General features: G+C 65.5%; 2 protein-coding genes across 2 annotated transcripts; both read left to right on the top strand.

The window, feature by feature from the left end:
- Positions 1-1,537: 1,537 nt before the first annotated feature.
- LOC135326568 (maestro heat-like repeat-containing protein family member 2B) lies at positions 1,538-9,260 on the top strand. Its single transcript, XM_064504383.1, has 18 exons — positions 1,538-1,682; positions 2,102-2,200; positions 2,654-2,805; positions 3,013-3,156; positions 3,707-3,799; positions 4,076-4,145; positions 4,238-4,308; positions 5,161-5,280; positions 5,860-5,967; positions 6,157-6,316; positions 6,422-6,462; positions 6,753-6,894; positions 7,489-7,541; positions 7,817-7,924; positions 8,084-8,203; positions 8,408-8,530; positions 8,713-8,865; positions 9,111-9,260. The coding sequence occupies exons 1-18, from the start codon at positions 1,538-1,540 to the stop codon at positions 9,258-9,260; spliced, it is 2,052 nt and encodes a 683-aa protein (XP_064360453.1).
- A 2,435-nt stretch (positions 9,261-11,695) lies between these two features.
- LOC135326567 (maestro heat-like repeat-containing protein family member 2B) lies at positions 11,696-13,285 on the top strand. The gene is made up of 4 exons (XM_064504382.1): positions 11,696-11,785; positions 12,299-12,453; positions 12,668-12,830; positions 13,088-13,285. Exons 1-4 carry the CDS (start codon positions 11,696-11,698, stop codon positions 13,283-13,285), a joined length of 606 nt encoding a protein of 201 aa, XP_064360452.1.
- Positions 13,286-24,746: the final 11,461 nt, after the last annotated feature.

The raw sequence follows: 24,746 nt of genomic DNA, 5'->3' as shown, positions 1-24,746 counted from the left end.
TCTGGCACTGTTGTACCTGCCTCCATCTTCCCCCAGCCTCAGGAACGATGCTGTGGCCTCCCGCACAGCCCTTGCCCTGATGGACTTGCTGTGCCCTGCCTGGTTTCGGATGGGGAAGTGCCAGCGAGGTGCCCAGCGCAGCCAGGAGCTGCCCCTGGAGCCGTCTTGTCTCGGCCCTGTGGGGGCTCCCAGGCCCAAAGCCCAGGGCACTTGCTGTGGCGCTGCACCTTCCCAGGTCCCCTGCAGTTGCCTGTCTGCTGCCGGGCCATTTGCTGGGGGTTTTTGCTTGCATTTCTCTGGTTTCCCTCTTTTCCGCGGGTGCATTCTCCAGTAGTGTCCCGGGCGCAGGGCTATTTCCAGCCCTGTTCCCAGTGGCTGTCCTGAAACAATTCTGCAGCTCTTAGCAGGCTTTTCCCTCTCTGGACCTCCCAAAGGAGATGGTGATGGGTCACTGAGCTAATTTGAGGGGGGGGGAGGTGGCAGGCCTCACAGCACAATCTACAAATGTCACCCCAGAAGCATCCCTGCACTAGCAGGGTGAGGAGCAGAGGGAAGCGGGCGAGCAATGTGCTGCCTGGGGCGCGAGCAAGGGCCGTGTGCCCAGCCACCGGCTCTTCCCGCTGGAACTCAGCAGTGTTTGGAGGAGCCACCTGCTCCTTGGTGCAGAGACGGTGCATTTGCAGAGCGCCTGCACGGTGGAGGTCTGACACCTGGGTGATGCCTTGTGCCGTGCGGGGTTTATCCTGCATCTCAGAAACACTTTCCAGGGAAGTTGCTGCCCCGACTGGTTTCTCTGCCTAGATACTGAGAAGGGAGGTGATGTGGAGACACCATTTTGCAGGCGCTACAGGGCCCATGTCCGCAGCTCTGGGGCTCCCTGGCAATAAGGAAAAGCAAGGCCAACCTGTTCCTTTCTGGGCTGCGTCCCCAGGGCGACAGAGCGGAGATCTACCGAGAGCTGGAGAGAGTCCTGCAGGGCGATGACGGCCGCTTGCAGAGTGCTGTCCTGGCCAGAGTGATCGCAGCGGCCTCGAGGGACATGAGAGCGGCGCAGGTGAGCTGCTCCTCTCTGAAGGCAGCCAGAGGCGCCTGGCTAGAGCCAGGTTTGGTAAAACATAGGAGGGCTCTGAGGACCCGTGTCTAGCACTAAGCCCTGTCAGAGGCTCCCAGACCCCCTGTGACAGCTCCTTCCCCGCGGATGCGGCTCCGCGATAGAAAAGGCCGTATCCAGCCCCGCTGCAGAGGGAGCGCAGAGCAGGAGCAGCTGCCTGTGCCAGCGGCGCCTGCGCCCAGGGCTGGTGGTGGAGCTGGGACGTGCAGGGCCACGATTTCTGCACCAGCAAGTGTTTCCTGGAGGCAAAGGCCTTGGGGACTCATCACTGCAGTGGATTTGGGGGGCGATACCTGGAGCTGTGCGGGGAGGTGGCCAAGGCAGGAACCGAGAGCTGGAGGCAGGAGGTCGCTGCCGGCGCCTTCAGCCTTTCTCCTGCTGAGGGAGGTTCATGGCTCTTGCCAGGGTGTGACGGAGGAGGTGCGGATGGCCGCCAGCGACGTCCTGGTGGCTCTGGCCCGCTCCCACTTCGACAGCGTCATGTACGAGCTGCAGTGCCGCCTGAGGGCCCTGGGAGAGATCTCCGAGGACCTCGTGTTCATCACCTTGGGCAAGCTGGCCAGCAGCTACGGTAGGGCCCCTCGGCCTCCGGCTCGGGGCTGTGGTCTGCGGTACCCGGGAGAAGGGATCTTCCCCGATCTCCCCAAAATGTTCCATGCTGAACCGGAGGCTGCAAGGTTTCGGTTCCCCTCGCTGGCTGCCGGGGCTGGCTTTGCCCCGCTACCCTCCCAGGCCCCCCGAAGGGCTGCCCCGCTCCCCACTTGGGGCAGGCACCAGCACCCCATCGAGTCCCGCCAAGCCGTCCCCATGCCGGGGCCTGCCCCAGCCCCTGGGGCAGCTCTGGCGCCCCCCTGGCCCCCCCGGCATGTCCCCAGGGGCCCGGCAGCCTGGGGGCTCCCCCCGCCGTGCTGCCCCGGGGCTCCCCCGCGCGCTGCCCCGGCTCCCCGTGACGGCGTGCCTCTCTGTGCCTCTGCCCTGCCCTCTCCGCAGCCCTGCGGTGCGTCCCCTTCGTGGGCATGACGCTCTTCGCCCTGCGCACGATGCTGAGCCAGGTGGGGAGCAGCCGGACCCTGCGCGCCGTCTGCAGCGGTGAGTGTCGGCCCCGCGGGCAGGGGCAGGGCCGGGGCAGCCTCGGCGCCTCTGCTGCTGCGCTTTGCTCCCGGTGCGACCTGCCGGGCTCTGAGCTCTGCCCCGGCTCCCTCCCGCCTGCTGCGTGCAGGGCGGGCTGGTTTTGGGGGGTTTCGGGAGAGAGGGCGAGTGTTTGGGACGGCTGGGGCAGGGACGCAGCGAGAAGCGCAGGAGGGGAACACGGCTGGGAGGAGGAGGAGGAGGAGGTGTGATGGGGAGGAGGAGAGCAACAGCGCAGCGTTTCCATCAGGGCATCTCCGAGCACCGCGCGGCTTGTGCCTGGGGCCGGACCCGGTCTCGGATGGAGCCGCGGCGAGCGGGGGGCTGCGGCTGAGGGCAGGCTGGGGCGGCAGAGCAAGGTCCCGTCCCCGCCGCAGGCTCTGCCCTGATCCTTCTGCCCTTCTCTCGCCGCAGTCCTGGAGCAGTGGTCGAAGGCCGTGAACACCTACCTGGGCGCCTGGGAGCAATGCAGCTTCCCGCGCATGGGGCAGGCCCAGTTCTGCAGCAGCGTTTCCCCGGTCTTTTGCCACGTGGTGGGGAGCTGGCTGGGCTGCGAGGAGGAGGAGGTGAGAGGGGCTGCCGTGCCGGCCCCGCGACTCCGGGGGCCTTTGGGCAGGGCCGGGGGGGCCGGGGTGGGGACGTGCCCTCTCCTCTGGAGCAAGGCCTTCTCCTCCAGGGGAGCAGGGCACTGCCTCTCCGTGGGGAGGGCAGACCGTGTCGGGGTGGAAGGACGTTGGGCCCCGCTGAAGAGCGTCTCGCTGCCCTCCCTGCAGGCCAAGCAGGCCGTCCTGGGGGCGATGGCTGCCATGATGGGCCTCCTTGTGCGTGAGCAAGAGCACCGCGAGCGCGTGTGGGAGCAGCTCCCCTGGCTCCTGGGCCAGTATCAGCAGGTCCAGGACACTTTCCGGGTGACCAAGGTGAGGCGTTATGTGGGGCACGGTGAGGCTGTGGGGTCTGTGCGTGTGCTGCGAGATGTTGGGGGTCTGTGGGGTGTCTGGAGGAGCTGGGACCCCTTGAGAAGAAAGGGGGAGAGCAGGGGAGGCTTGAGGCCTGCTGGGCTTCTCGGGCAGCGCCAGAGCAGCCCAGGTGGGGCCGAGAGGGAGCTGAGCATCCCCGGGGCCGACCTCCTTGGGAAGGGAGGCCTCGACCCCTGTCCCTGGGGCGTCGTGCGCGCGAAGGGCTCTGCTCTAATGCCCGGGCACCATCCAGCCCCGTCTGGCGGGGAGGGGAGGTGTGAGGGGTGCGAAGTGTGGGGAAGCATCATCAGAGGGGCTCTGTGCAGTGGAGAGGCCCTCTAAGGCTGCTGCTGGGAGGGAAGGACACACGAGAAACCCCGTGCGGGAGGGTCTGGGTCTTTTCCTGGGGACTGGAGTGAAGGAGTTCATCACAGAAACGCCGGGTTTCCTTTCTTAAGACATTGCTTTAGGTGACAGTCCCGCTCTTCTTCCCGCCCCCGTTCCCTTGCAGGCTCTGAGTTATTTCCTGGAGATTTTGGGGGAAGTGCAGATCCCCATCCCCCAGGACGAGGTCCAGGCCGTCGGCACCGCTGTGCACCACCAGGTAAGGGCAGCCTGACCACGTACCGCTTGCGCTGGGTGCAGCAGACCTGACCCACGGGGACAGGAAGGTCCTGCTGGACGGCCAGGCAGAGCGTCCTTGCGGCGGGACCTACCTTAAGGCCAGGTCTGTGCAGATATTTGCGGGTCACCTCCCATGCTGGGGTCTAGAGGCTGTTGTGGCCAAAGGCCCCGGGGAGACGAGAGTGGAGGGAGCAGTTTCTTTTCAGTCCCCTCGGACCTGATGCTCTTCTCTCTAAAGCGCCCCTTGTTCCCACAGCTCAGTGATGGGAGCAAGCAGCACAGCGGGGAGCACCGGTCGGAGCTGTCCTCCTGCGTCCTGCTGCTGGGTGAGGGGAGGAGACTCCGCGTGACACCGCTGTGCCCTTGCTGCTCTCTCCTGAACCTCTGGCTAACGCAGAGCACGACTTTTCCCTCGCAGCCCGAGTTTGCCCTGAGGACACGGTGGCCTTTCTGCGCTTGCAGCTGGGGAGTGGGAGCGAGGCCGCTCACGTGGTGTCCTTGGATCTGCTCAGAGCCCTGGTGCGCCCCACAGGTCAGTGCCGCGGGGCGCAGCGAGGCTGGCCGGGGGTTTGGGCTGCTGGGCTGGGGGCAGGCACGACTGCAAGTGATGCACAAACACCCGAAATGAGCTGCAAAGTGCGTGTTCCCCAGCCAAGCTGCTACGCAGCTGCAGGGACAAGGATGTGATGGGGCAGCTGTAAACGGCGATGCACCAGTGACGGCGCTCGACGCTTCAGTAATGGGGCAGGGGCATGACCTACTTGTACCCATCGCATTTCTGCAGTGCTCCGTGTTGTTAAAACAGTCGGTCCCGTCACCCGCTTGTGTCTGTAAACAGAGTCACTGGGGGACTCTGCTGCTTCCTCGGCCGTCACAGTCTTGTCCTGGGTTTTCTGTGCTGCTCGTGTGTGAGCGAGCTAGGAGCTTTGGCAGCTCCCTGCTGAAACAAGGGCTCTGCCTGAGCGCCCGCCTCTCCCCATCTTTTCCAGCAGCAGAGAGAGGCCAGAGCCTGCCCCTGCTCGTGCAGGCGGTGCGCTGCGCGCTGGGAGACCCCAGCAGGAAGGTGAGCTGGTTGGCGCGGGGCAGCACCGCGGTGGGCGGCAGAGAAAGCTTTTGCTCGGGGCAGAGCCTGGCCAGCTCCTGGCAGGGCTGCTGTTGGGGGTCGAGCCTAGAGGAGCGTTTCCCCGTGGAAATGTTGCTGCATGGCAGTGGCTGTGGGAGCAGAGGGGCCTCCTGCACCCCCATGGTCTCCCTGCGGGGCACAGGGGCTGCATGGGTGCGAAGGCGTCTGCCCCTGGGCTTTTGAGCAGAGGGGGGTAACTGCAATGTGCTCCGTGGCAGGTGGCGAGGGCAGTTCTGCGCTTCACCAAGGAGCTGCTCAGCTGCAGCGTCCAGAGCTGCTCGGCCTGGGATCTGGTGGCCCACGTCTTCGCCACGTTCAGCCAGGCCTCCGGCAGACTGGTGAGGGCAGAGCGTGACGCTTCGGCTTTGCTGTGTGCCTGGGGTGTCCTGGAAATGGGGAGCCCCCCCAGCAGGGCTGCAGTCCCCGGTGCAGAGGGCTGAGCGGCGTCCCCACCGCCGTTCCTGGGGGGATCTCGGAGGAGGCCGGGGGAGTGCTTTGGCCTCCCACCAGCATGTAACAAACCCGACTGCGGCGCTGCCTGGGCCGTGACTCCGCTGGGCCGTGCGTGCTGCCGTTTCAGCGCTGTCGCTGAGTACAGCCCCGCCGCAGGGCAACCTCCTTGCATCGGCTTGGTGCCACTGCGGCATCACTTGGGCCCTGGAGGAGCTCGTAATCCCGACACCCCGACTAACGACGCTGGCGACCGCCCCAAGGAGCAGCGGGTCTCCCTGGTCGCAGCCTGTTTAGTGCTTCCTTCACCTGGGATCTGGCCCCTCCTGTGGGACTTTCTGCTCTCTCCTGCCTCCGGAGATGGGGGCTCCCGGGGGAGCATCCCAGCAGCGCTGGGTGGTTCATGCTTCACCTCCCATCTCAGGGACAGGGGCTGATGCTGGTGTTGTCCCAACTGTGTCTTGCAGGCGCAGGGAAAGCTGTCTCAAGCAGAAGCGCAGGAAGCAGCAGATCTTCAAGCCCTGTGCTTGGACATCCTGCGCTCCCTGGATGTCTCCGTCCGGGGGATGACCAAAGTAAGTCGTCCTGCGCCCTGCTGCTGCCTCCCTGCCCCACTCTCCCCAAAGTGCTCCCCGAGCAGCCCCTTAGGCGCACAAGGTGAGTGGGAATGCAGAGCGTCGTTTCCATCTCAGAGCTAAAACGAGCTCGAGCTGGCACGGAGGTGGGAGCCGCAACGTGCTGAGTGGCCTCGTTCTTCCCTGCAGCTCCTGTGGCCGCGGCTCCTGCAGTACGTGGTGCCAGCCCAGTACACGGGCACATTGGTGCCGCTCTGCCGGTGCCTGCGAGAGCTGGCCGAGAGCCGGGGGAGAGCAGGGGGCGAGGACGGAGAGGAGGAGCCCGATGTCGTGGCCTCCCGGGAGCGAGGTAGGAAGCCGAAACTCTCGCCGTGTGCCGTGCCGGGCTGTGCCAGGGCCAGGGCAGGGTATGGTGGGTCGCGCCGCTCTCACTGGCCTTTCTGTCTCCTCACAGCCAAGCTGCCGAGGCCGCAGGCCCTGCTGGCTCGCCTGCTGGTGAGTAGGGGCCCTGGGGAAAGCGCTTTCGGGGGCTGGAGGTGACGGGAGAGGTCGGGGCAGAGCTGCGTCGCAGGCCGGGGCCGGCAGCCTGCAGGGAGGAAGAGGCGTGCGAGAGCGAGTCGGAGCCTCCCCAGCCCCGCGGGACCCTGCTGCTGCACGGGGGAGAAGCCGGCGGCGCCAGGGAGAAGCTCCCGGCTCGGCCGGGGCTGGGCAACCGCCCTCCCTGCGGGGAGAAGCTGCGGCTCCTCCGGCCGCCCCGAGCCCAGGTCTCGCCTGCCCTCTCCCAGGTGGTTGCGGCGGCTCCTCACGCCGGCGGCGGCTGCGGCGTCGCTGCCCTGCGGCTGCTGCAGGCCCTGTCCGCAGAGATCCACGGCGCCGTGGGGATGGTGTGGGCCGTGAAGATCCCCTTCCTGCTGCAGTGCCTGGAAGGTAACGTGCCGTCGGGGAGGAGGCGGCTGGAGAGGCCGAAGGGGAGGCAGGAAAAGGCAGCGTCCAGGCGTGAGGGAGGGGAATTGGCCCTGGGTTTCTCAGTGCCGGCTCTGCAGCCGTTGCCCTTCCAGGGAGCAGCGCTGACGCCCAGGAGCAGTTCATCTGGGGGACGGGGCCTTTCTTGCCCGTCACTGCCAGGAGCAGGTGTTGCAGCACCCCGGCGTCCTCGCTGGGTGGGTGTTTGGGAGGGCTGGACTCGGTGCTCCTGGGGGTGGGTGAAACGTGTCCTGGTGCAAATGTGTGTGCGTGGTCCGAGCCCTCGTGTGAGGGCCTGGTTTGCTCTGGGAGCTGCAGTCGAGCGATGGGGACTGGGAGCGGCGGGTGTGTGGCTGAGCTGAGTCCGTGCCCCTGTCCCCCGTCCCCAGGGTCCGTCAGGTGTCCTGGGCCTGGCCAAGAGTTTGGCATCAGGGCTTGAGCCTCGCAGCTTGGGCCCCTTCTGGTGTGGGAGCCAGAGGGTGTTTGAGTGCCAAGGAGCCCCCGGGCTCTTCTGTGGTGCTAAGTAACACGGAGGGTTTTCTTGCTCCGGCTTTGTAGGGCAAAGCGAGAGCTGCCTGGACTCTGCCGAGTGGGAGCAGCTCCTGCTTAAGGTACAGCACTGCTGCGAGGGCAGCAACTACCGGTGGGAAAGGGGGGGAAGGTGTGGGTGGAAAGGTAACCAGGAGCAGGGGAGCCCTGAGCAGGGAAATGCCAGTTTTGTTCAGAAAACAGGAAACACGGGAAAGACCCCCTGCAAAGGCCCTGAGGATTTTGTTTTGCAAACAGCTGTGGATCACAGAGGGTCATGTCGTGTTGTGCCATGTCCCGTCGTTGCACATTGTGACCTGCTCTGCGGGGGCTTTGCCTCAACTTGTGTTTCCCCTAGTTCCTGAGGACGTCGCTGGAGACGATCGAGAGCCAGGCCTGGACCATGGGCCTGAGCTTTGAGCTCAGCCAGCAGACGGGCAGCTACCCCCGGCTGTCCCGGAAGCAGGTGGGTCCCTGCCGAGGCCTCGTTTCTGCGGGAGCCGAGCTGGACGGCCGGGCGCCGCGGCCAGCTCAGCCGTGCCTGGTGCGGGCTGGTGCGTCGCAGCCCGGCTCTGTGCCGCCAGGCTGTGCGTGACCACGTCTGGGGCGGCCGCTTGTCTTTCAGGCCTTCCTGTATAAAGCTGTCGGGGTGTCCCTGGCAGCGTGTCAGCATGTCCCCTATGTCCGCGGGGAAATGAAGAAGTATCTCTCAAGGACAAATTACTTGGAGGCGTCTGAGAGAGAGGTGAATTTCCTCTTCTCCCCTTGCTTTCCCCGGAGGCCCTCAGTATTTCCAGGGGAGCGGTGATCTCTCCGAGCAGAGCGCTGCAGGCTCTTCTCATTTCCTTGTCGCTGCTGTTTCCGTCGGACAATATCGCGAGTGTCGCTCGGAGCTTGCCGTGGCTGAGTGTCGGCCAGAGGCCGCCTCACCCTTTCTCTTGTGTTGCAGGCAATGATTTCTGTTTTGGGCGGCTCTGCCGAGAGCCACTTCCACCTTGCCTTGGAGGTGGTGCAGGAGTTTGGGGCGTCCATGGAGGAAAGACCAGTGTCTGGGGCTTTCAAACGCCTGAAGGTAAAGGATGCCAGGTGTCTTGGCTCGTTTTTTCCTCTGCTTTATTTTCACTTGTAAACCAGTAGCAGCCCAGGGGTGGCTGCTGCGTGGAAAGTGGGGCAGCTCCTTCGCCGGGAGGCAGCGGGAGCTGGGGCCCGACGGAGGCGCCGGGCTGACGTCTCGTGGCTTCTCCCACGGCGCAGGAATACCACCAGGGGAAGAGAGCGGGGAGGCACATGGCCCTCGTGCTGGCCTACGGCCAGATCGCGCTCTGCGCCCCCCCGGAGCAGCTCCTGGCCCGCGTGGAGAGCGACGTCGTGGGGCGCATCCTGCAGCACTACCGCGCCAGCTGCCAGGTGGGTGCACGGGCGCAGGGCCGGCCACACAGACCTGGGTCTTCCCTGAAGCTCCTGCGAGCGCCGACTCCTCCCAGCGCCCCAGGGGCGGTTGTGGCCCGCCTGCGCTGGCGGAGGGGGACGCGGCAGCCCTGGTTCGTCCCTGCTGCCCTGCGGGGTCTGCGCGCTCCGGGGCCGTTGCTGCGTGTCCTGCGTCTGTGCTCCTTGGTTCACTGCCTCTCACTCCACCGCCTTTCCCCTTCCAGGTGCTGGGCTTCTCCTTCTCCACCAAGGTAAGTCCTGCCCCCCGGGGCCTTGCTCGCTGCCCTTCCCGCACCCCTTTCCCATCGCAGGCGTGCCGGACTCGCCCTCCCGCTCCCCGGGCCGGGGGCCGGGGGTCTCCTTGCGGTGGGTAGCCGGGAAAGCTCATGCCTTCGCGGGGGGAGCTTCTTCCCGGGAGGGGAGAGGAGGTTTCCTTCCTGCGACCCGTGTGCCGAGCCGAGGGTCTGGGCAGACACAGTCGCCCTTGTGCGCTGTGCTCTGGGGCTGGACTGCCCGCCGTGTTCCTCGTTGAGCCCTCGGCGCTGTGAGGAGTTCCTCACCGGTGCCGCCGTGTTTCTCTGTGCCGGGATGCAGGACATGCAGCTCAAGCTGGCGCTGATCCGGAGCGTCACCGAGGTCAGCCGGGCCGTGCAGGTGGCGGGGGGCTCCCGCGGCGTGGAGCTCTGCCACAAACGGGAGCTGCTGGACACCCTGCTGGTGAGTGCCGGGGCCGGGACGGTGCCGCCGGGGAGGTTGGGGCCGAGCCCCGAGGCCGGTCGCCCCGAGGCGCGATGCTCTGCCTTGGCCGCACGCGACCTCTGGAGCGCCCTGAGCCTGGTCCCGGCAGGAGGGCTCTCGGCGGCTGCCCGCTGCCCACTGTGCACGCGTCTCTGTGACCTGCAGGGCTTCGTGCAGGGGGAGCCCCGGGATCGCCTGGCGTCCCCCGTGCGCCAGGAAGCGTTTGTGGCCGTGGGGCACTTGAGGTAGGGTCTTTGCGCCGGGGCTGCGGGGGGGTGTCATCTGAGCCTCTGCTCTGGGCAGTGGTAGTGAGACTCGTGTGTGTTTCCCTCTTTCTCTGCCAGCAAACTGAAGCCATCGCTGAGCCGGGAGGAAAACCGCGACCTCCTGGATCAGTGTGTGCGGAGCGTGATGCCCCTGCCTGCCCTGGAGTGGGCGGAAGAGGAGGGGGTGACAGCGGCAGACGCTCTGCACGTGCAGGTACCTGCCGGCCCTTCTCTGCCGGCCTCTCCGGGGATCCCCCAGCAGCACGCGCTGCGCTCTGCCCCCTCCGGCCGAGCTGGGCATCTCCGAGTGCGGCCCAACGCCCGTCCTTCTCCCCGCTCTCAGGGTCTGCACGCGTGGACCATGGGGGCTCTCGGCGAGCTGGTGACGGCCCTGCTGGAGGAAGACCTCAGCTCGGACTGGCTCGCAGAGATGCTGCACGTGAGTGTCCGTGGGGAGACGGGGAAGGCATCACCAGTGCCGGGTGCGTGGGGAGAGCTGGGCTGTGGAGGCGGCAGGGTCAGCGCGAGGTGGCCGTGGGGCACGTCTGCGCCAGATGTCCTCCATGAGTGGCTGATGGGGACGCAAGAGGCTGCGCTGCCAGCTGCTGAAGCGCCAGCTCCTCGGCGGGACTCTGGGCGGGAGGGAGGCATTTGGGGTGGCGGTGGGCAGGCCGGGATGGCCAGGGGGACTGTTGTGAGCCAGGTGTGCTCTTCCGCAGGTGCTGGAGTACTGGCTCACCTCGGCCAAGGAGTGGGAGCGGGAGAGGGCCCTGCAGGCCTGCGCCCAGCTGCTGGGTGCTTACGAGGAGCGATTTGAGCTCACGGTGAGAAGGGACCCCCCGTGTGCCATGTCCCCCCTCCCTGCTGGCTGCGGGCCCGGCTGGGAACTCTGCCCCACGCCGGGCGCTGGGTTTTGGGTCTCCTGGGCTGTGGGGCTGCACCGCTGCCTGCCCCGATGCCCTGCCACGGCTCGGGCGCCAGCACAGCCGGGAGAGGGAGGTCGGCCGCCAGGGCTGCCTGTGACCCTCTCGTCGTCCTTGTGTTTCCCCAGGGAGAAACCTCTTTCGGGCTCTTTGGCTCCATGGTGGGACTGCTGGCGCCTTTCACCTGCGACTCGCTGGCCACGTCCCGCCAGCGGGCAGGGGCCTGCCTCGGCCACCTCCTCCGCATACAAGGTGAGGGCAGCCCCCTCCCGGCCTCAGCCAGCCCCCCGCGCCCCACGACTGCGTGGGGCCGGGCTCCGTTCTTCCTTCCTCTCTCGGCCCCTGGGCCAGAGGTGGGTCTCCGTCGCCATCGCCGCCCTTTTCTCCTGGTGCTCCCTGCAGGCAAGACGCTGGAGACGGGGGCCGAGGAGGACGAGGTGCAGCCTTTGTGCCGGCGCCTGAGCACCCCAGACGCCGAGGCTCTGCTCCAGGCTTCCTCCAGACTCAGAAAGGTGCCTGGCCCCACAGCGCGGGGGGAGCCGGTGCCCGGGCTCCCGTGCGGCTCCCTGCTTCGCTGCTGGGGCCCCGCTGCGTTTTGGGAGAGCCGCCACAACGGGCGCCCGGGGTTAGGGAGCAGCAAGCGGCTGTCGAGCGGCACAGAGCACGGCAGGCCCTGCCTGCACAGCTGCCCTGTAAAGCCCTGACACCCTGCAGGCCTAGCGAACTGCCCCGCTGACCGCGCGCTCGAGTTTCCTCTCCTTTGTGAAGGGCCGGAGCAGACCTGTGACGTGGTCTCTCCCGTTTCTGATGTCTCCCCAGATCGTCTGCAAACACATCCCGCCAGCGCAGGCCACGGACTTCCTCTCTGCCGCCCTGGACGGGATGCTGTTGGCCAGGTCTGCGTGTGCTCAGGCAGCAGGCGAGTGGCTGCTCACCTTCCTGGAGACGTGCGGGGGACAGCTATTCACGGAGGTGAGAGACGCCTTTTCCCGGGGGCTCGGGCCTTCCCGCCTCTGCTGTTGCCGGGCACCTCGTGCAGGTGCCGGGGGCCAAAGCGCCGACCCTGGTGCGCAGCGCTGAGGGCTCTGTCGAATCCGAGTGCCGGCCGCCTCATCCCGGGGTTGTTCTTCGTCCGGTGACACTGACCCTGCTGGGCCAAACCCCGGTGGCTCCCACGACGGAGGCAGTTAGAGCTGAGGCACCCAAAGTGCCCAGTTGCTCCCTGGTTCTCAGGCACGATGCTCAGCCCTCCCAGCCCGAGGAGCCCGGGGTGGCTCCTCGGTGTCGCCCTCGGTGGGCAGCAGAGATGTGTCCCCATGGTGGTCCAGCGTCCCCCCACAGCTGCGCAGAGCCTTCTGGCTTTAGGGCTGGGTCCTGAGAAATGGTCGGGGAGCAGGAATTGCTCATGGGCCGAGTGGCGGTGCCTGGGCCGTGTGGGAGGAGAAAGAGAGGATGGAGACGACGGCTCTTTTGGTCTGCGTTCAGGTGCCAGAAATCCTGAGCATCATTTACATCCGGATGCCGACCATGCAGCAGGACACCCTCCGACACTTCCTCTTGGAGGCGGTGTCCGTGCTCGCCCTCTACCACCCCGGGGCCGTCATCGACAGCCTGCTGCAGAAGCAGCTGCCCATGGACAGGTACGTGCACTGCCCCGGCCCCACGGGCAGGCAGGAGCCACCGCTGACGGGGCGAGGAGGAGCCAGCGGAGAAGCCGGTCCTGCTGCTCCGGGGGCAGAAAGCCTGATCGCGGCAAGAGCCGTCTTGGAGGCCAGGAGAGCGTTTGGCCCCTGCCGAGGGCGTCGCAGGTACCAGAGCCCGCGGGCTCACAGGGGAACTTCTGCTCCCTTGCAGTGACACCGAGGAGCTGTGGAGGGTCCTGGGGGGGAAATTCTTTGTGGACCACTTCCTGCGGGTCTTGATGGAAAAACTGAAGAACTCAGGAAGCGACCAGCCCAGGACCAGCTCTGCCAAGCCTGAGGCAGACGAGGAGGAGGCTGCGCTGGAGCCTCTCAAGGTACGTGCACCGGCTTCGTACCTGACTTCCCAAATCACCCTTCAGCCTGAGGGAGCTCCGTGCATGCTGCGAACCTCCCTGAGCCCCCCGGGCTGGTGCCGTGCTGGGCCCTTGGCAGCGCTGGCAGCCGAGAGCATTTGCTGCTGCCAGGCTGCAGGGGAGTAAACTGCAGGCAGTGAAGGTCCCCGAGGTGGGCAGGGCACAGGTGGGAAAAGGCCTTGTTTTCACAGGCGGCTTTTGGTTGCATTTCTCTGCAGATGACCCGGGCCATCTCTGTGGTGGTGTCAGCGCTGCAGAGCCCGGAGGCTGTGCAGCGCCTGCTCCCGGAGCTGCTGCCGGTGCTGCTGAAGCAGATCAGTGCCACAGTGGGCAAGGAGATGCCATCTTCCCCACTCAGCACCCGGGGAAAGCTGTTCCTGAAGGGCCACACGAGCGATGACAATCCTTGCAGGTAGGAGCCAGGGGACGGAGACGCAGGGGCTGGGCTTGGGTCCCCGTCACTTTGATTCCCAGGGAGGAAGGTGCCCCAGGGAGACTTGTTTTTTCCCCTGGGCTCTATTTATTTTGGTTTGGGTTTGTCTGTTTGGTTGTAGTTCTTGTTTTATGAGTGTTGGTGTGCTGGTTGGTTTGGTCTCTGTTGGCATGTTTGTGAGCCGACGGTCCCTAGGGTCCCTAGGCCAGGTTTCTTAGAGCTTGTCAGGCTTCAGGGTTGTGAGATGTCATTTCAGGGGTGTTTGCAGCTCCCTCGGTGAGGCTGAGCAGGAGTGAGCGAAGGCCTCGCCGGCGGCAGCGTTTCCTTAGCCTGTTGCCGTGACTGAGGCCTCGCTGCTCTCTTCTCGCCCAGGCTTTCCCTGGAGACCCTGGAGGTGGTGCTGCGCACGTGCCTTGATGGGAAATGGCTGTGGCTGCTGCGGAAGCAGGGCGCCTGGGCTGCCCTGGAAGACCCCCGGGCTCACCACGACGGCGTCTGCCTGCTGACCGGGTGAGAGCCCGAGGAGGCGCCTCGCTGCTCCGGGGTGGCCGCGACCCAGGAGGGGCTGGTGGGACCCTTCCCCTTGGCTCGGGCGTCTTGGAGGTGCCGAGCAGAGCCCGCGTGGGAGCGGGGGGATCTCGGGGGCCCGAGGCCGGGTGCCTCCCTGTGTAACCGCGCGTCGCCTGCCTGTGCTCTGCGTGCAGGGTGCTGCTCCGCGCCGGGACCATCTCGCTGCCCCTGGTGCTGGTGCTGACCCAGTGGCTGGACGCCCCATCGGCCAACCTGCGGGTCATGGCCGCGGCTTTCTTTGCGGAGGTGAGGGAGAAGGTGGGAGAGGGAGGTTTAGGAGGGCTTTTCTCAGGATGCCAGCAAGAAGGTGCCGGCAGAAGGTGTCACATTCCTGGCGGGAGCAGATCCCCCCTCGTAGCAGGTCTCTCAGGAGCTGCCCTTCCCTGGCCCCTGCCAGCCCCCCACCCACCCATGAGCACCCCCGGGCACAGGGCAGCACTGCCCTCAGCCTGGCCAAAGCCGCAGCCTGGGCTGGGCCCCAAGGAAAGCTGCCGGGCATGGGGGCAGTCAGCTGGGGCTGGTGGGGCTTCCTCGTGCGGAGCCCGGGGCGGCTGCTGTTCCCGGGCCTGGTCTGCATCCGTCTCCGGGTGCCGACGGCCGGGTTGCTGTGCTGCAGCTGATGAAGGAGCCGGCGCTGCAGGAGTGGAGGTGCCTTCAGCCCATCATGAGGGCCTTGCTGGAGAAGCTGCAGGACTCGAGCAGCACTGTGCGGCAGATGGCAGCGCGCGGCCTGGGCAACCTGGTCAGCGGAGCGCCGGAGAAGGTGAGAGGGGCTTTGCTCCACACGAAACGTAGCCCCTGCGCGACCGGAGAAATGCCGGTGGGGAGCTGCGGGGGGATTAGAGAGTGGGCAGAGCAGCAGAGGCAGCTGCGAGTCTTTGCCCCGAGGGCGCTCTGTTCTGGGGCATCAGCCGGGCTGCAGAGGGGACTGAGGTGCCGACGGGCCCCTCAGGCTGCGATGTGCTCGGGGGCTGCTTCTGAAAGCTTCGGCCCCTGGAGGCGACGGGGAAGAGGAGCGGTTAGAGGCAGGACTAGCGGGAGGCTCACGTGTGTGTCACGCTTGGCAGCTGCGAAAGCACAAGGGAGCCGTGCTGGAGGCCCTGCGGAGGGGCCTGGAGGACGTGGCCGCGGCAGAGGTGGTGGCAGAGAGCCTGCTGGCGCTGGCAAAGGTGGTGACGGAGCTGAAGGGGAAGGCTGTGGGCTCCACCTTCAGAGACATCGCCAGGGCCACAAAGGGGTTCTTCGATGCTGTGAGTGAGCGGTGGTGTCTGACGCCTGCTCGAAGGGTCCCTCGTGGGCTCATCCGAGAGGGGCGGCGTGGGCAGGGGCCGCTGCGGATCGGGAGGGTTCAGGGAAGACGCTTCTCTCTGGGGCGGGCAGAGGAGCTGCTGTTTGTGACCCCTGTGGGGGTCCTTTCTCCGGGCATTGTGCTCGACCGGCAGCACCTGGGTGTTGCAGAAACAGCTGTATGCGGCGTCCCAGTCGCCCACCTGAGGGCCGGGGTTTCTGGGTTGCAGGAGCAGGCGTCGCTGCGCTCGGCGGCCTTCACCCTGTACGGGGTGCTGGCCGCCTCTGCCACGAGGAGGTGGAGGTCTTTCTTCAGGGAGGAGCTGGGAAGCACGTGGGCCAGCCTCGTCCTGCACCTCCGGGACCCCGACCCGGGAGCCTCCATGGTAAGAGCCCCGGGGGGAAGCAAGAAGCGAAGCCAGGCAGCAGCCGCAGGGCCGTTGCTGCTGTTGCCGCCTGCTCGGCAGCTGCAGGGTCTCTGCAGAGCCTCCCCGAAAGCGTCCCCGCGCGGTCGCCCCTGCGCTGCCCAGGGTAGCGACTCCAGCACCCCGGCTCACCTCTCTTTGGCAGGCGTGCCAGGGCGCCCTGCGGCTGTGCGCCCCGTTTTTGGGGCTGCGGAGGGTGCGGCAGGGCCTCGCCGTCAACACCCGGCTGAGCGCGGCCGAGCTGCTGGGCGACATCTGCAGCCAGCTGGTGAGGAGCTGCGCGCCCGGGCGCGATGGGGCTGCGGGGCCCTCGCCGGCCCCGGGAGAGGGAGGGAGCGGGCGACACGCCGAGGGCGGCGGGGTCGTTTTGCGGCCGAGAAGGACAGCGTGTCCCGCGTCCCCCAGGCCCAGGAGAGCCCCGAGCACCAGGAGATGCTGTACGTCGCCGCCAGGCGCTGCTTCCTGGTGAGCTGCGGGGAGCTGCAGGTTGCGGCCCTCGAGGTCACCGGTGAGTCGGAGCGGGCGCTCTCTGCGGCTGCTCCCCCCACGCCGCCGCTGTCCCCGTCTGCCCGGGCTGGGGGTCCCGGGGGCACTCTGACGTCGGTGTGTCGCCCTGATGTCGGTGTGTTGCTCTGTGCACGCAGGGGTCCTCGTGGAGCACGCGGGCATCGAGTGGCTGACGAGGGAGGAAGTGATGCCGCTCTCAGCAAGTAGGTGACGGGGCCCTGGCGCCCCGGGCCTGGGGGTTTGGTGGAGTTTGGGCCCCGGCATGGCGGCGGCTGCGGGGCAGCATCGCCCTGCCGGGGAGGCTGGGCTGGTGCCGGGTGCGGCCCTGACGCCGCGGCCGGTGCCGTTACAGCTCTGCAGGTGCTGCAGAGAGACAAGGACCCGCGGGTGCAGCAGGCGGCCGCTCGGCTCCTCCGGGACACCGGCCTCGAGCAGCCCCCGAGGAGGCGCTGAAATAAACCTCGCCGGGAACCTGCCGCAGCAGCCGGGGTGTTTCTGCGCCAGGGCCTGGGAGTCGCTTTGCCCCCCACCGCCCCCGTTTGCCACCGGGTCCCCGGGGCTCTGGCCAGGGCTGCTGTCCTGGGGCTGAACGGGGCGGGGCCAGAGCTGGGGTGGGGCGGGGCTGAAGGCTGGGGCGGGGCCGGAACCAGGGGCGGAGCAGAACTGTGAGGTGGGTGGGGCCAGTGCCAGGGGCGGGGTGGAGCGAGGTGGGTTGGAGCCACGGGAGGGGCGGGGCCAGAGCAGTGGGCAGGGCCAGATCCAGTGTGGGGTGGAGCTGTGGGCAGGGACATGGGCAGGGCAGTCCCGAGTGGCCCCTTCCTGGCTCCTGCGCAGCTGCTCTGGCCCCCAGACCCACGGGCAGGCAGTGGTGGTGGGCGGCGGCGGCGCTGGGTGTCCGGGACCCCCGGGCCTCCCCCTCCCCGGTGCAGGGCTCCCGCTTGCCGCAGCCTGGAGTCTGGGCCGTGTGTGGGGCGAGCGGGGCGGCTCCGGGGTGGGCACAGGGCAGGAGGCAGCTGCGGGCCAGGCCCGGTGCTGGCGGGGCCCGGGCCCCGCGGTGGGGGAGCAGCCGCGCTCAGCCAGGTTTGGGCTGCAGGGCTGGTCGGGGCCGGTGCAGTGCAGTAAAGGCCGAGGGGTCGGAGCCCAGCGCCCGCCCGGCCCGGGCTGCCCAGTGCCGCGGGGCTGGGCCCTGCCTGCAGGGAGCGGAGGGTCCCCCCGGCCCAGGGGCCTGGCTAACACCCCTGGTGCCGGGAGGGGAGGGCTGGTGCCTGGGGGCTGCAAAAGGGGCTCAGGGCACTGCTGTGGGGCTGGAAATGGGGGTGGTGCAGGGCTGGGGGGGGAGGGTGAAGGGGCGGTTTGGGGGGCTCAGTCTCCACTTCAGAGCCCCCAAATGAGCACCTGGAGCCTGTCTGGGAGCACCAGAAATGCAGTGCTTGGGGATGGAGGCTAAGTCCTGCATTTCTGGTGCTCCCAGACAGGCCCCGGGGGCTTGTTTGAGGGCTCCAAAATGGAGGCTCATCCTGTGAGTCTGGGGCTCAAGCCCAGGCTGCTGGGACTGGTCTCAGAGCTCAGAAAGGGGGCTTAGTCCTGGGTTTTGGTGCTGGAGAACAGGCTCAGGGGGCTGTTTTGGGGCTGGAGAAACAGGATGGGGGTCAGGTGTAGGGCTTAGAAAGGGAAGGCAAACCCTGTGGTTTTGGGGCTCAAAGGTGGGTCCAGGGGGCTGCTGTTGGGGCTCAGAGTCCATTTCTGAGCCCCCAGACCTGTGTTTGAGCTGCAAGAAGGCAGGGTTTAGCTTCCCTTTCTCAGTCCTGCATTTCTGGGCCTCAGAAAGCAGGTGCTGGGGGCTTGGAGACAGAGGCCTGGTCTGGGGTTTTTGAGCTCAAAAAGGGAGACCAAGTCCTGTGTTTTGGGGGCTTGAAAACTGGTCGGGTGGGCTGTTTTGGGGCTCAAAACCAGAGGCTAAGTCCTGCGTTTCTGAGATTTGAAAACACACTCAGCCATCTGTTTTCAGCCCCAGAACCAGAGGCCAAGGGGGCCTGTTGGTGGGGGGTGGGAGGGGGCTGGGCTGGGTGGTGGGAGGGGTGTGGGCAGGGCCTGTGGACCCTCCCTGGAGTTGGGGGTCCATGCGCGGGCACCCCGCAGGCAGGGAGGCTGGCATGCACCAGGCCAAACCTCGCATCTGAGAGAGTCTCTGGCGCAAAAGCAGTTTTGGGGAAGAAACACCAGCCGATGCCATCTTCCCAGTCCAGCCTTTATTCAATGTTCACCCAGCACTTTCACCACTAATTAAGCAGTCAGCTTAGGGGAACTGCCTCCATACTGACCAGGGAGTCAATGTCAATGCAATATCCATAAGCCTAATGCTCAGTTAGTTCAAGCAGTGCACAGGGAACTGACATATATGAACCAATTAGTCAGCATTTACCCCCTGCTTTCAATACTAAGTAACCACATCCCTTACAATCCTTGGAGCAATGCTAAGCAACTAATTAGTGGTTATTGATTCCATATGTGTAAGGTCACTAGTCATCTCTGAGTGCAGGTACCTGAGCTCCTTACTCAGCCTTCACTGAATCTCCCTGGGGTAATTAGTCCCCACTGACCCAGCAGCCCTCAGCTGTGGCCACAGTGCTGCACACTGGTACAGCTGCCCTCCACCTCCAGGCTGGGGCAGCAGCTGATTTAGGGCCCTGTCCAAGATCAGTCAGTCAGCCTGTACCTACGGGGTCGATGTGAACTGGTTACCAGCAGTGCGGGTGCCGCGTGCGCAGGCTCGTCGCTCAGCACTGCGCCCCTGTCCCCAGGGCTGCCCTGGCAGGGCCCGGTGACACCCTCCGCCCGGGGACAGCGGCTGGTTCCTGGCCGCGTCGCTCCCGCGGGGCCCTGCACCCGAGTGGCCCCAGCCCGTGGCGTCAGGCAGCAGCTGGCGGCTCCGGCCCGGGGCATCGGCCCCAGCGGCACCGGTGGCTCTGGCTCCCAGCGGCGGCTCCGGCTCCTGCGGGAGGGAGGAAAGAGGCACCCGGGGAGCCCTCGCAGCCCCCCGCGCCGCCCGGGGCCCCTCCAGCCCCGGCCAGGCCCATCCGGCAGCGCCGGGGCCCGACCGAGCCCCCCGGGCAGCCCCAGCCCGGCCCAGGCCCCGCGGTCCGGGGGCGGCGCAGAGACCCCTCTGCCGCGGGCAGCGCCCAGGCCCGGCCCCGCCACCGCGGCCTCACCCGCTCCTCCGGGCAGGGCCGGGCTCCGGCTCCCTCCGCCCCACGGACAGACCCGGGCCGCCCCAGTTCTCCCCGCACCCCCCGGCACAGCTAGTGCCCGGCCCCCCCCCCGCCACAACCCGGCTGCGGGACCCCGCTCCCCACCGGTACCTGCTGCTGCCGCCACTGCCCGGTCCTGCGGCTCCGGTTCCGGTTCCGGTTCCGCCCCTCAGCGCCGCTCCCCGGGCGCCCCCGGTGACGTCACGGCTGCCGCGGGCGGTGCCCCTGCGCCGCCGGGCGGGGCGGGATCGCGGGCGCGGGGGGGTGGGGGCAGCGCCAGGGCCGGGCACGGGCAACCGGCACTCGCCGGTGGGGGCGGGTCAGTGGGGCGGGGGCGGGACCGGAAGTGGGGCGGGAGCGGGGTTCCGGGGCGGGGCTGGCGGGGAGCCCGGGAGCAGGAGGCCGCGTCTGCGAGCGCCGGAGCGGGGCTGGAGCCCGGCCGCGGGGGGAGGAGGGAGGGGCGGGTGGCGCTGGGGCAGCAGCAACGGGCTCCGGGGGGGTTGGGGTGCAGGCGGGGCCCGGGGCACCACCCGGGTCCTGGGGCCTCGAGTGGCAGCTGAGCCGGGTGCTGGGAGCGGAGACCAGGTCGTGTGTTTTTGGGTCCAGAAACGGAGACTCCAGTTATGCGTTTTTGGGCCTGGGAAACAGAGGGAGGGTCGGCTGCCCCGGGGGCTCACAGCAGTGGCCAGGTGCTGCGTTTTGGGCCACAAAGGGCAGGTTAGTCCCTGTTTTCAAGCACAGGAACAGGTGGATGAGCCCTGGGTTTGGGGTCAAAAAGCAAGGCCAAGTCCTGCATTTGAGGGCCACCTGTGGAGGCTCATGGGGCTGAAAAGAGTAGCCAAGTGCTGCATTTTGGGGCTGCAAAGGGCATCTTAGTCCCTGTTTTCAAGCACAAGAACAGGCGAATGAGCCCTGGGTTTTGGGGTCTAAAAGCAAGGCCAAGTCCTGTGTTTGGGGGCCACCCGTGGAGGCTCACAGGGCTGAAAACAGCAGCTAAGTGCTGTGTTTCGGGGCTGCAGTGGGGTGGGTTAATCCCTGTTTACAAGCACAGGCCAATGAGCCCTGGGTTTTGGGGTCAGAAAGCAAGGCCAAGTCCTGCACTGGGGGGCCACCACTGGAGGCTCACAGGGCTGAAAACAGCAGCTAATGCTGTGTTTTGGGCCCATAGAAGGGCGGGTCAGTCCCTGTTCTCAAGCACAAGCACAGGCCAATGAGCCCTGGGTTTGGGGTCCAAAACCGAGGCCAGGTCCTGCATTTGGGGGCCACCTGTGGAGGCTCACAGGGCTGTTCCTGTGGCTGAAAACAGAGACTAAGTGCTGCGTTTTGGGGACTTGGAAACAGAGGCGAGTTCAGCTGTTTCCAGCCCCCAAGTGGAGGCCGAGGGGGCCCTTTTGGGGTGGGGGCAGGGCGCATGGACCCTCCCCAGAGAGGGGGGTCCATCCGCGAGCCCCCCATAGGCAGGGAGGCTGGCATGCACCAGGCTGAACCTCGCATCTGAGAGAGTCTCTGGCACGAAAGCGGTTTTGGGGAGGAAACACGATCAGACACTGTCTTCCACTTCCAGTGTTTATTCCACATTTGTACAATACTTGGACTCTTTATTCAATGTGTGTATTGAGTATGTACACTGTTAATAATATTGCATACATACTGAGTTTATCATATTTATATTATATATAATATATAATATGCACTATTAAACTATGATATTAATATGCAAGCTGTGACAGTGATTGATTTATGACCCTGTCAGTCACCACCATTGCTGTAATGAGGCCAAGCCCTAAGGAGCCAGAGCTGAGCTGCGAGGAGCCCCTGCTGTGCTCCCAGCAGGCTCCAAGGAGGCCCAGAGCCAGGCAGGCCCAGGCAGGTCGTCCCCAGGGCGGCTTCTGTCTGGGAGGAAACAAACCTCACGCTGCCTCTCTGCGCCGCGGTGCTCCCGGCTTCACTGTGGAGCGCAGAAAGGAGGTGCGAGGCCATCGCGTGGTGTCGGCAGCCCCTGGCCAGGACACAGAGACAGGCAGTGAGGCTGGAGCTGTTACTCACTGTCCCGATCCAATATCGGGGGGGGGGGGGGGGTTGTTACGATCCCAAGGACGAGATTAAGATGCTAAAAACGATCAAATATCGTACAACCTTTTAACTTTATTTTCCACGGAGTGGGGAGAAAAGGTGGGGAAAGGCGAAGGGGAGGAGAGAGAAAGAGAGAGAGAGAAAAGGGGGAGAGAGAAAGAGATATCACCACCCGTGGATCCAGCGGCATCCCATTGGTCCTCTTCACCCTGGGTGTAAATTTTAGTGAAGCGCGTGCAGTAATTACAACTCGAGCAGGGTCCGCCCCTAGGTTCCCGCTGAATAGTTCGGAGCCAAATCAAGGCAAATTAAATAAATAAATTGTAATGACACGCATGCAGTAGTTACAGCTCGAGTTGGGTGCCTCCGAAGAGGGACCCCGAACAAAGAAATCCCTGGGCAATTATAGCTTTTTCAAATTACGTTTCCCACCCCTCACACAGTAGTTCAGACCAATAGTAATTTTTAGGTCTGGGGTCTCCTGCTCCTTATTGGGTCTCATCCTTGTTCCTAGGCAGGCTGTTTTTCCTCCCTTATCTTTACTGTTGTGGTTTCTGCCCACAGATGTGTTTTGATTCCTTGGGTCCCACCCTTGTCTCTGAAGGCACAAGCACAAAGAGGTGTTGTTCCAGCAATTAGCACTGCCCCAGCAGTGACAGTAGGTGTTATCTTCCAAGGTCCTGACGAAGAGGATATAATCCAGACCCCCCCCTCCCCCCCTAATTAACACTGTTTCAGCAGTGAGAGGAGGCTTTGTTTCCCAGGGCCCTGGCACCCAAGCAGGCCTTATTTCAAAGCCTTCACATCCTCCCTCCTGGAGTGTGAAGCATAGGAATGCAGACTGCTTGTAACTCCCTTATCTTTCCAGCCTGCACCAGCTCTGGGGCCCTTTCTCACTGAACTAGGGCCAGGTCCCAAAGTCTCTCCCCGATGGCGCCCTGGTTCGGCGCAGGCTCTGGTTCGGCGCAGGCTCTGGTTCGGCGCAGGCTCGGTGTGTCCCGGGTGGTCGCAGGGAGACCGTTTCGGGGGTCGCAGCAGCTCAGTCCTGTTTCCGCCGGGAACAGATGGCTTGTTCGGGGTTATGGTTTGCTTGCACCTTATGTAGCAAGAAATGTTTAAGGCAAAAGTTCACTCATCTGTCCGCCATACTCACCAGTGACAGAACCCCTCCAGGCTCCTTAGGGAGAAGGCACCAGGGGAAAATGCCCCCAGACTCACCAGGAAGCGCCTCCGAGGTCCCCGTGGGGGTGAGAGGGGCCGGGACGCAGCCCCTGCTGCCAGACACGCTGTCCCAGGCTCTGCGCGCAGAAAGCCGGTGCTGGGGCTGTTGTCCGAAAAGCGGATTCGTTGCCTGGTGTGCAATAAGCCAATAATTACACACTCAGGAGAGACATTTATTTATTTATTTATTTCAGAGTTGCGCAAGCCTGGGTGCTCAGTGGTTTCCCACAAATCAAGCACACCCCCCCCAACTTTCCAAGTAGCATTTATACACATAAATTGCCAGAATTACGACTTTCCCTTTTACACTGATTGGTTAGTGATTTCCTCATTCCCTGGATCCCGACCCTGCTCCTCAAGGTCCTGGTCAATTAACACTGCCCCAGCTGGGACAGCAGCTGTTATCTCCCAAGGCCCTGAGGAAGAAGACATAATCCAGGCCCCTTAATGAGCACTGTTTCAAGGCCTGAAGGGCGGGAGGGCGGAAAGGGCGGAAGGACGGAGGGGCGGAAGGGCGGAAAGGGCAGAAAAGGGCATAAGTGCCGAAAGGGTGGAAAGGCGGAAGGGTAGAAAGGGCTGAAAGGGCGGAAGGGCGGAAGGTCTAAAAGGGCGGAAAGTGCGGAAGGGAGGAAGGGCGGAAGGGCGGAAGGGTGGAAATGTGTAAAGGGTGGAGGGGCGGGAAGGGCGGAAAGGGCGGAAGGGTGGAAAGGGCGGAAGAGCGGAAGGGAGGAAGGGCGGAAGGGCGGAAGGGGCGAAAGGGCGCAAAGGGCGGAAGGGCAGAAGGTGCAGAAGGGCGGAAGGGGCGGACGGACGGAAGGGCGAAAGGGCGGAAGGTGCGGAAGGGGCGGAAGGGCGGAAGGGAAGAAAGGGCAGAAGGGGCCGAAGGGCGGAAGGGCGGAAAGGGCGGAAGGGCAGAAAGGGCGGAAAGGGCAGAAAGGCCGGAAAGGGCGGATGGGCAGAAAGGGCGGAAGGGCGGAAAGGGAGGAAGGGCGGAAAGGTCGTAAAGGGCGGAAAGGGCAGAAAAGGCGGAAGCGCGGAAAGGGCGGAAAGGGCGGAAAGGGCAGAAGGGCGGAAAGGGCGGAAGGGTGGAAAGGGCGGAAGGGCGAAAGGGCGGAAGGGCAGAAAGGGCGGAAGGGCGGAAAGGGCGGAAGGGCAGAAGGGCGGAAAGGGCGGAAGGGCGGAAAGGGCTGAAAGGGCGGAAGGGCGGAAGGGCGGAAAGGGCGGAAAGGGCGGAAGGGCGGAAAGGGTGGAATGGGAGGGAAGGGCGAAAGGGCGGAAAAGGGCAGAAAGTGCGGAAGGGCGGAAGAGCGGAAGGGAGGGAGGGTGCAAGGGGCGGAAGGGCGGAAAGGGCGGAGGGGGTGGAAAGGGCGGAAGGGCGGAAGGGAGGAAAGGGCGGAAGGGCGGAAAGGGCCGAAAAGGCGGAAGGGCGAAAAGGAGGAAGGGCGGAAGGGGGGAAAAGGGCGGAAAGGTTGGAAGGGCGGAAGGGCGGAAAGGGCGGAAGGGCGGAAAGGGCAGAAGGGAGGAAGGGCGGAAAGGCGGAAGTGTGGAAAGGGCAGAAGGGCGGAAAGGGCAGAAGGGCGGAAAGGGCGGAAAGGGCGGAAGGGCGGAAAGGGCGGAAGGGGTGGAAAGGGCGGAGAAGGGCGGAAGGGAGGAAGGGCAGAAGTGCGGATGGGGCGGAAAGGGCAGAAGGGCGGAAAGGGCAGAAGGGCGGAAAGGGAGGAAGGGCGGAAAGGGCGGAAAGGGCGGAAGGTCGGAAAGGGCGGAAGGGCGGAAAGGGCGGAAAGGGCGGAAGTGCGGAAGGGCGGAAGGGAGGAAGAGCGGAAGGGAGGGAGGGCGTAAGGGGCGGAAGGGCGGAAAGGGAGGAAGGGCGGAAGGGCGGAAAGGGCCGAAGGGCGGAAAGGGCAGAAGGGCGGAAGGGCGGAAAGGGCAAAAGGACGGAAAGTGTGGAAGTGCGGAAGGGGCAGATAGGGCGGTAGTGCCGAAAGGGTGGAAAGGGCGGAAGGGTAGAAAGGGCGGCAAGGGTGGAAGGTCGGAAAGGGCGGAAGGGCGGAAAAGGGCAGAAAGATTGGAAAGGCGGAAGGGCGGAAAGGGCGGAAAGGCGGAAAGGGCGGAA

Source organism: Dromaius novaehollandiae, unplaced genomic scaffold (assembly GCF_036370855.1).
Source record: "Dromaius novaehollandiae isolate bDroNov1 unplaced genomic scaffold, bDroNov1.hap1 HAP1_SCAFFOLD_36, whole genome shotgun sequence".
In the NCBI taxonomy this organism is placed as follows: domain Eukaryota; kingdom Metazoa; phylum Chordata; class Aves; order Casuariiformes; family Dromaiidae; genus Dromaius; species Dromaius novaehollandiae.
This window is presented reverse-complemented; position numbering and strand designations above follow the sequence as displayed.

Excerpts from the sequence above, each read along its gene's own strand:
- LOC135326567 (XM_064504382.1), top strand. The coding sequence starts at position 11,696 with ATGCTGTTGGCCAGGTCTGCGTGTGCTCAGGCAGCAGGCGAGTGGCTG. Across the intron at positions 11,786-12,298 it reads GGGGACAGCTATTCACGGAG|GTGCCAGAAATCCTGAGCAT; the intron begins GTGAGAGACGCC and ends GTCTGCGTTCAG. Across the intron at positions 12,454-12,667 it reads AAGCAGCTGCCCATGGACAG|TGACACCGAGGAGCTGTGGA; the intron begins GTACGTGCACTG and ends GCTCCCTTGCAG.
- LOC135326568 (XM_064504383.1), top strand. The coding sequence starts at position 1,538 with ATGGCCGCCAGCGACGTCCTGGTGGCTCTGGCCCGCTCCCACTTCGAC. Across the intron at positions 3,157-3,706 it reads ACACTTTCCGGGTGACCAAG|GCTCTGAGTTATTTCCTGGA; the intron begins GTGAGGCGTTAT and ends GTTCCCTTGCAG. Across the intron at positions 7,925-8,083 it reads CCCGGCTGTCCCGGAAGCAG|GCCTTCCTGTATAAAGCTGT; the intron begins GTGGGTCCCTGC and ends CTTGTCTTTCAG.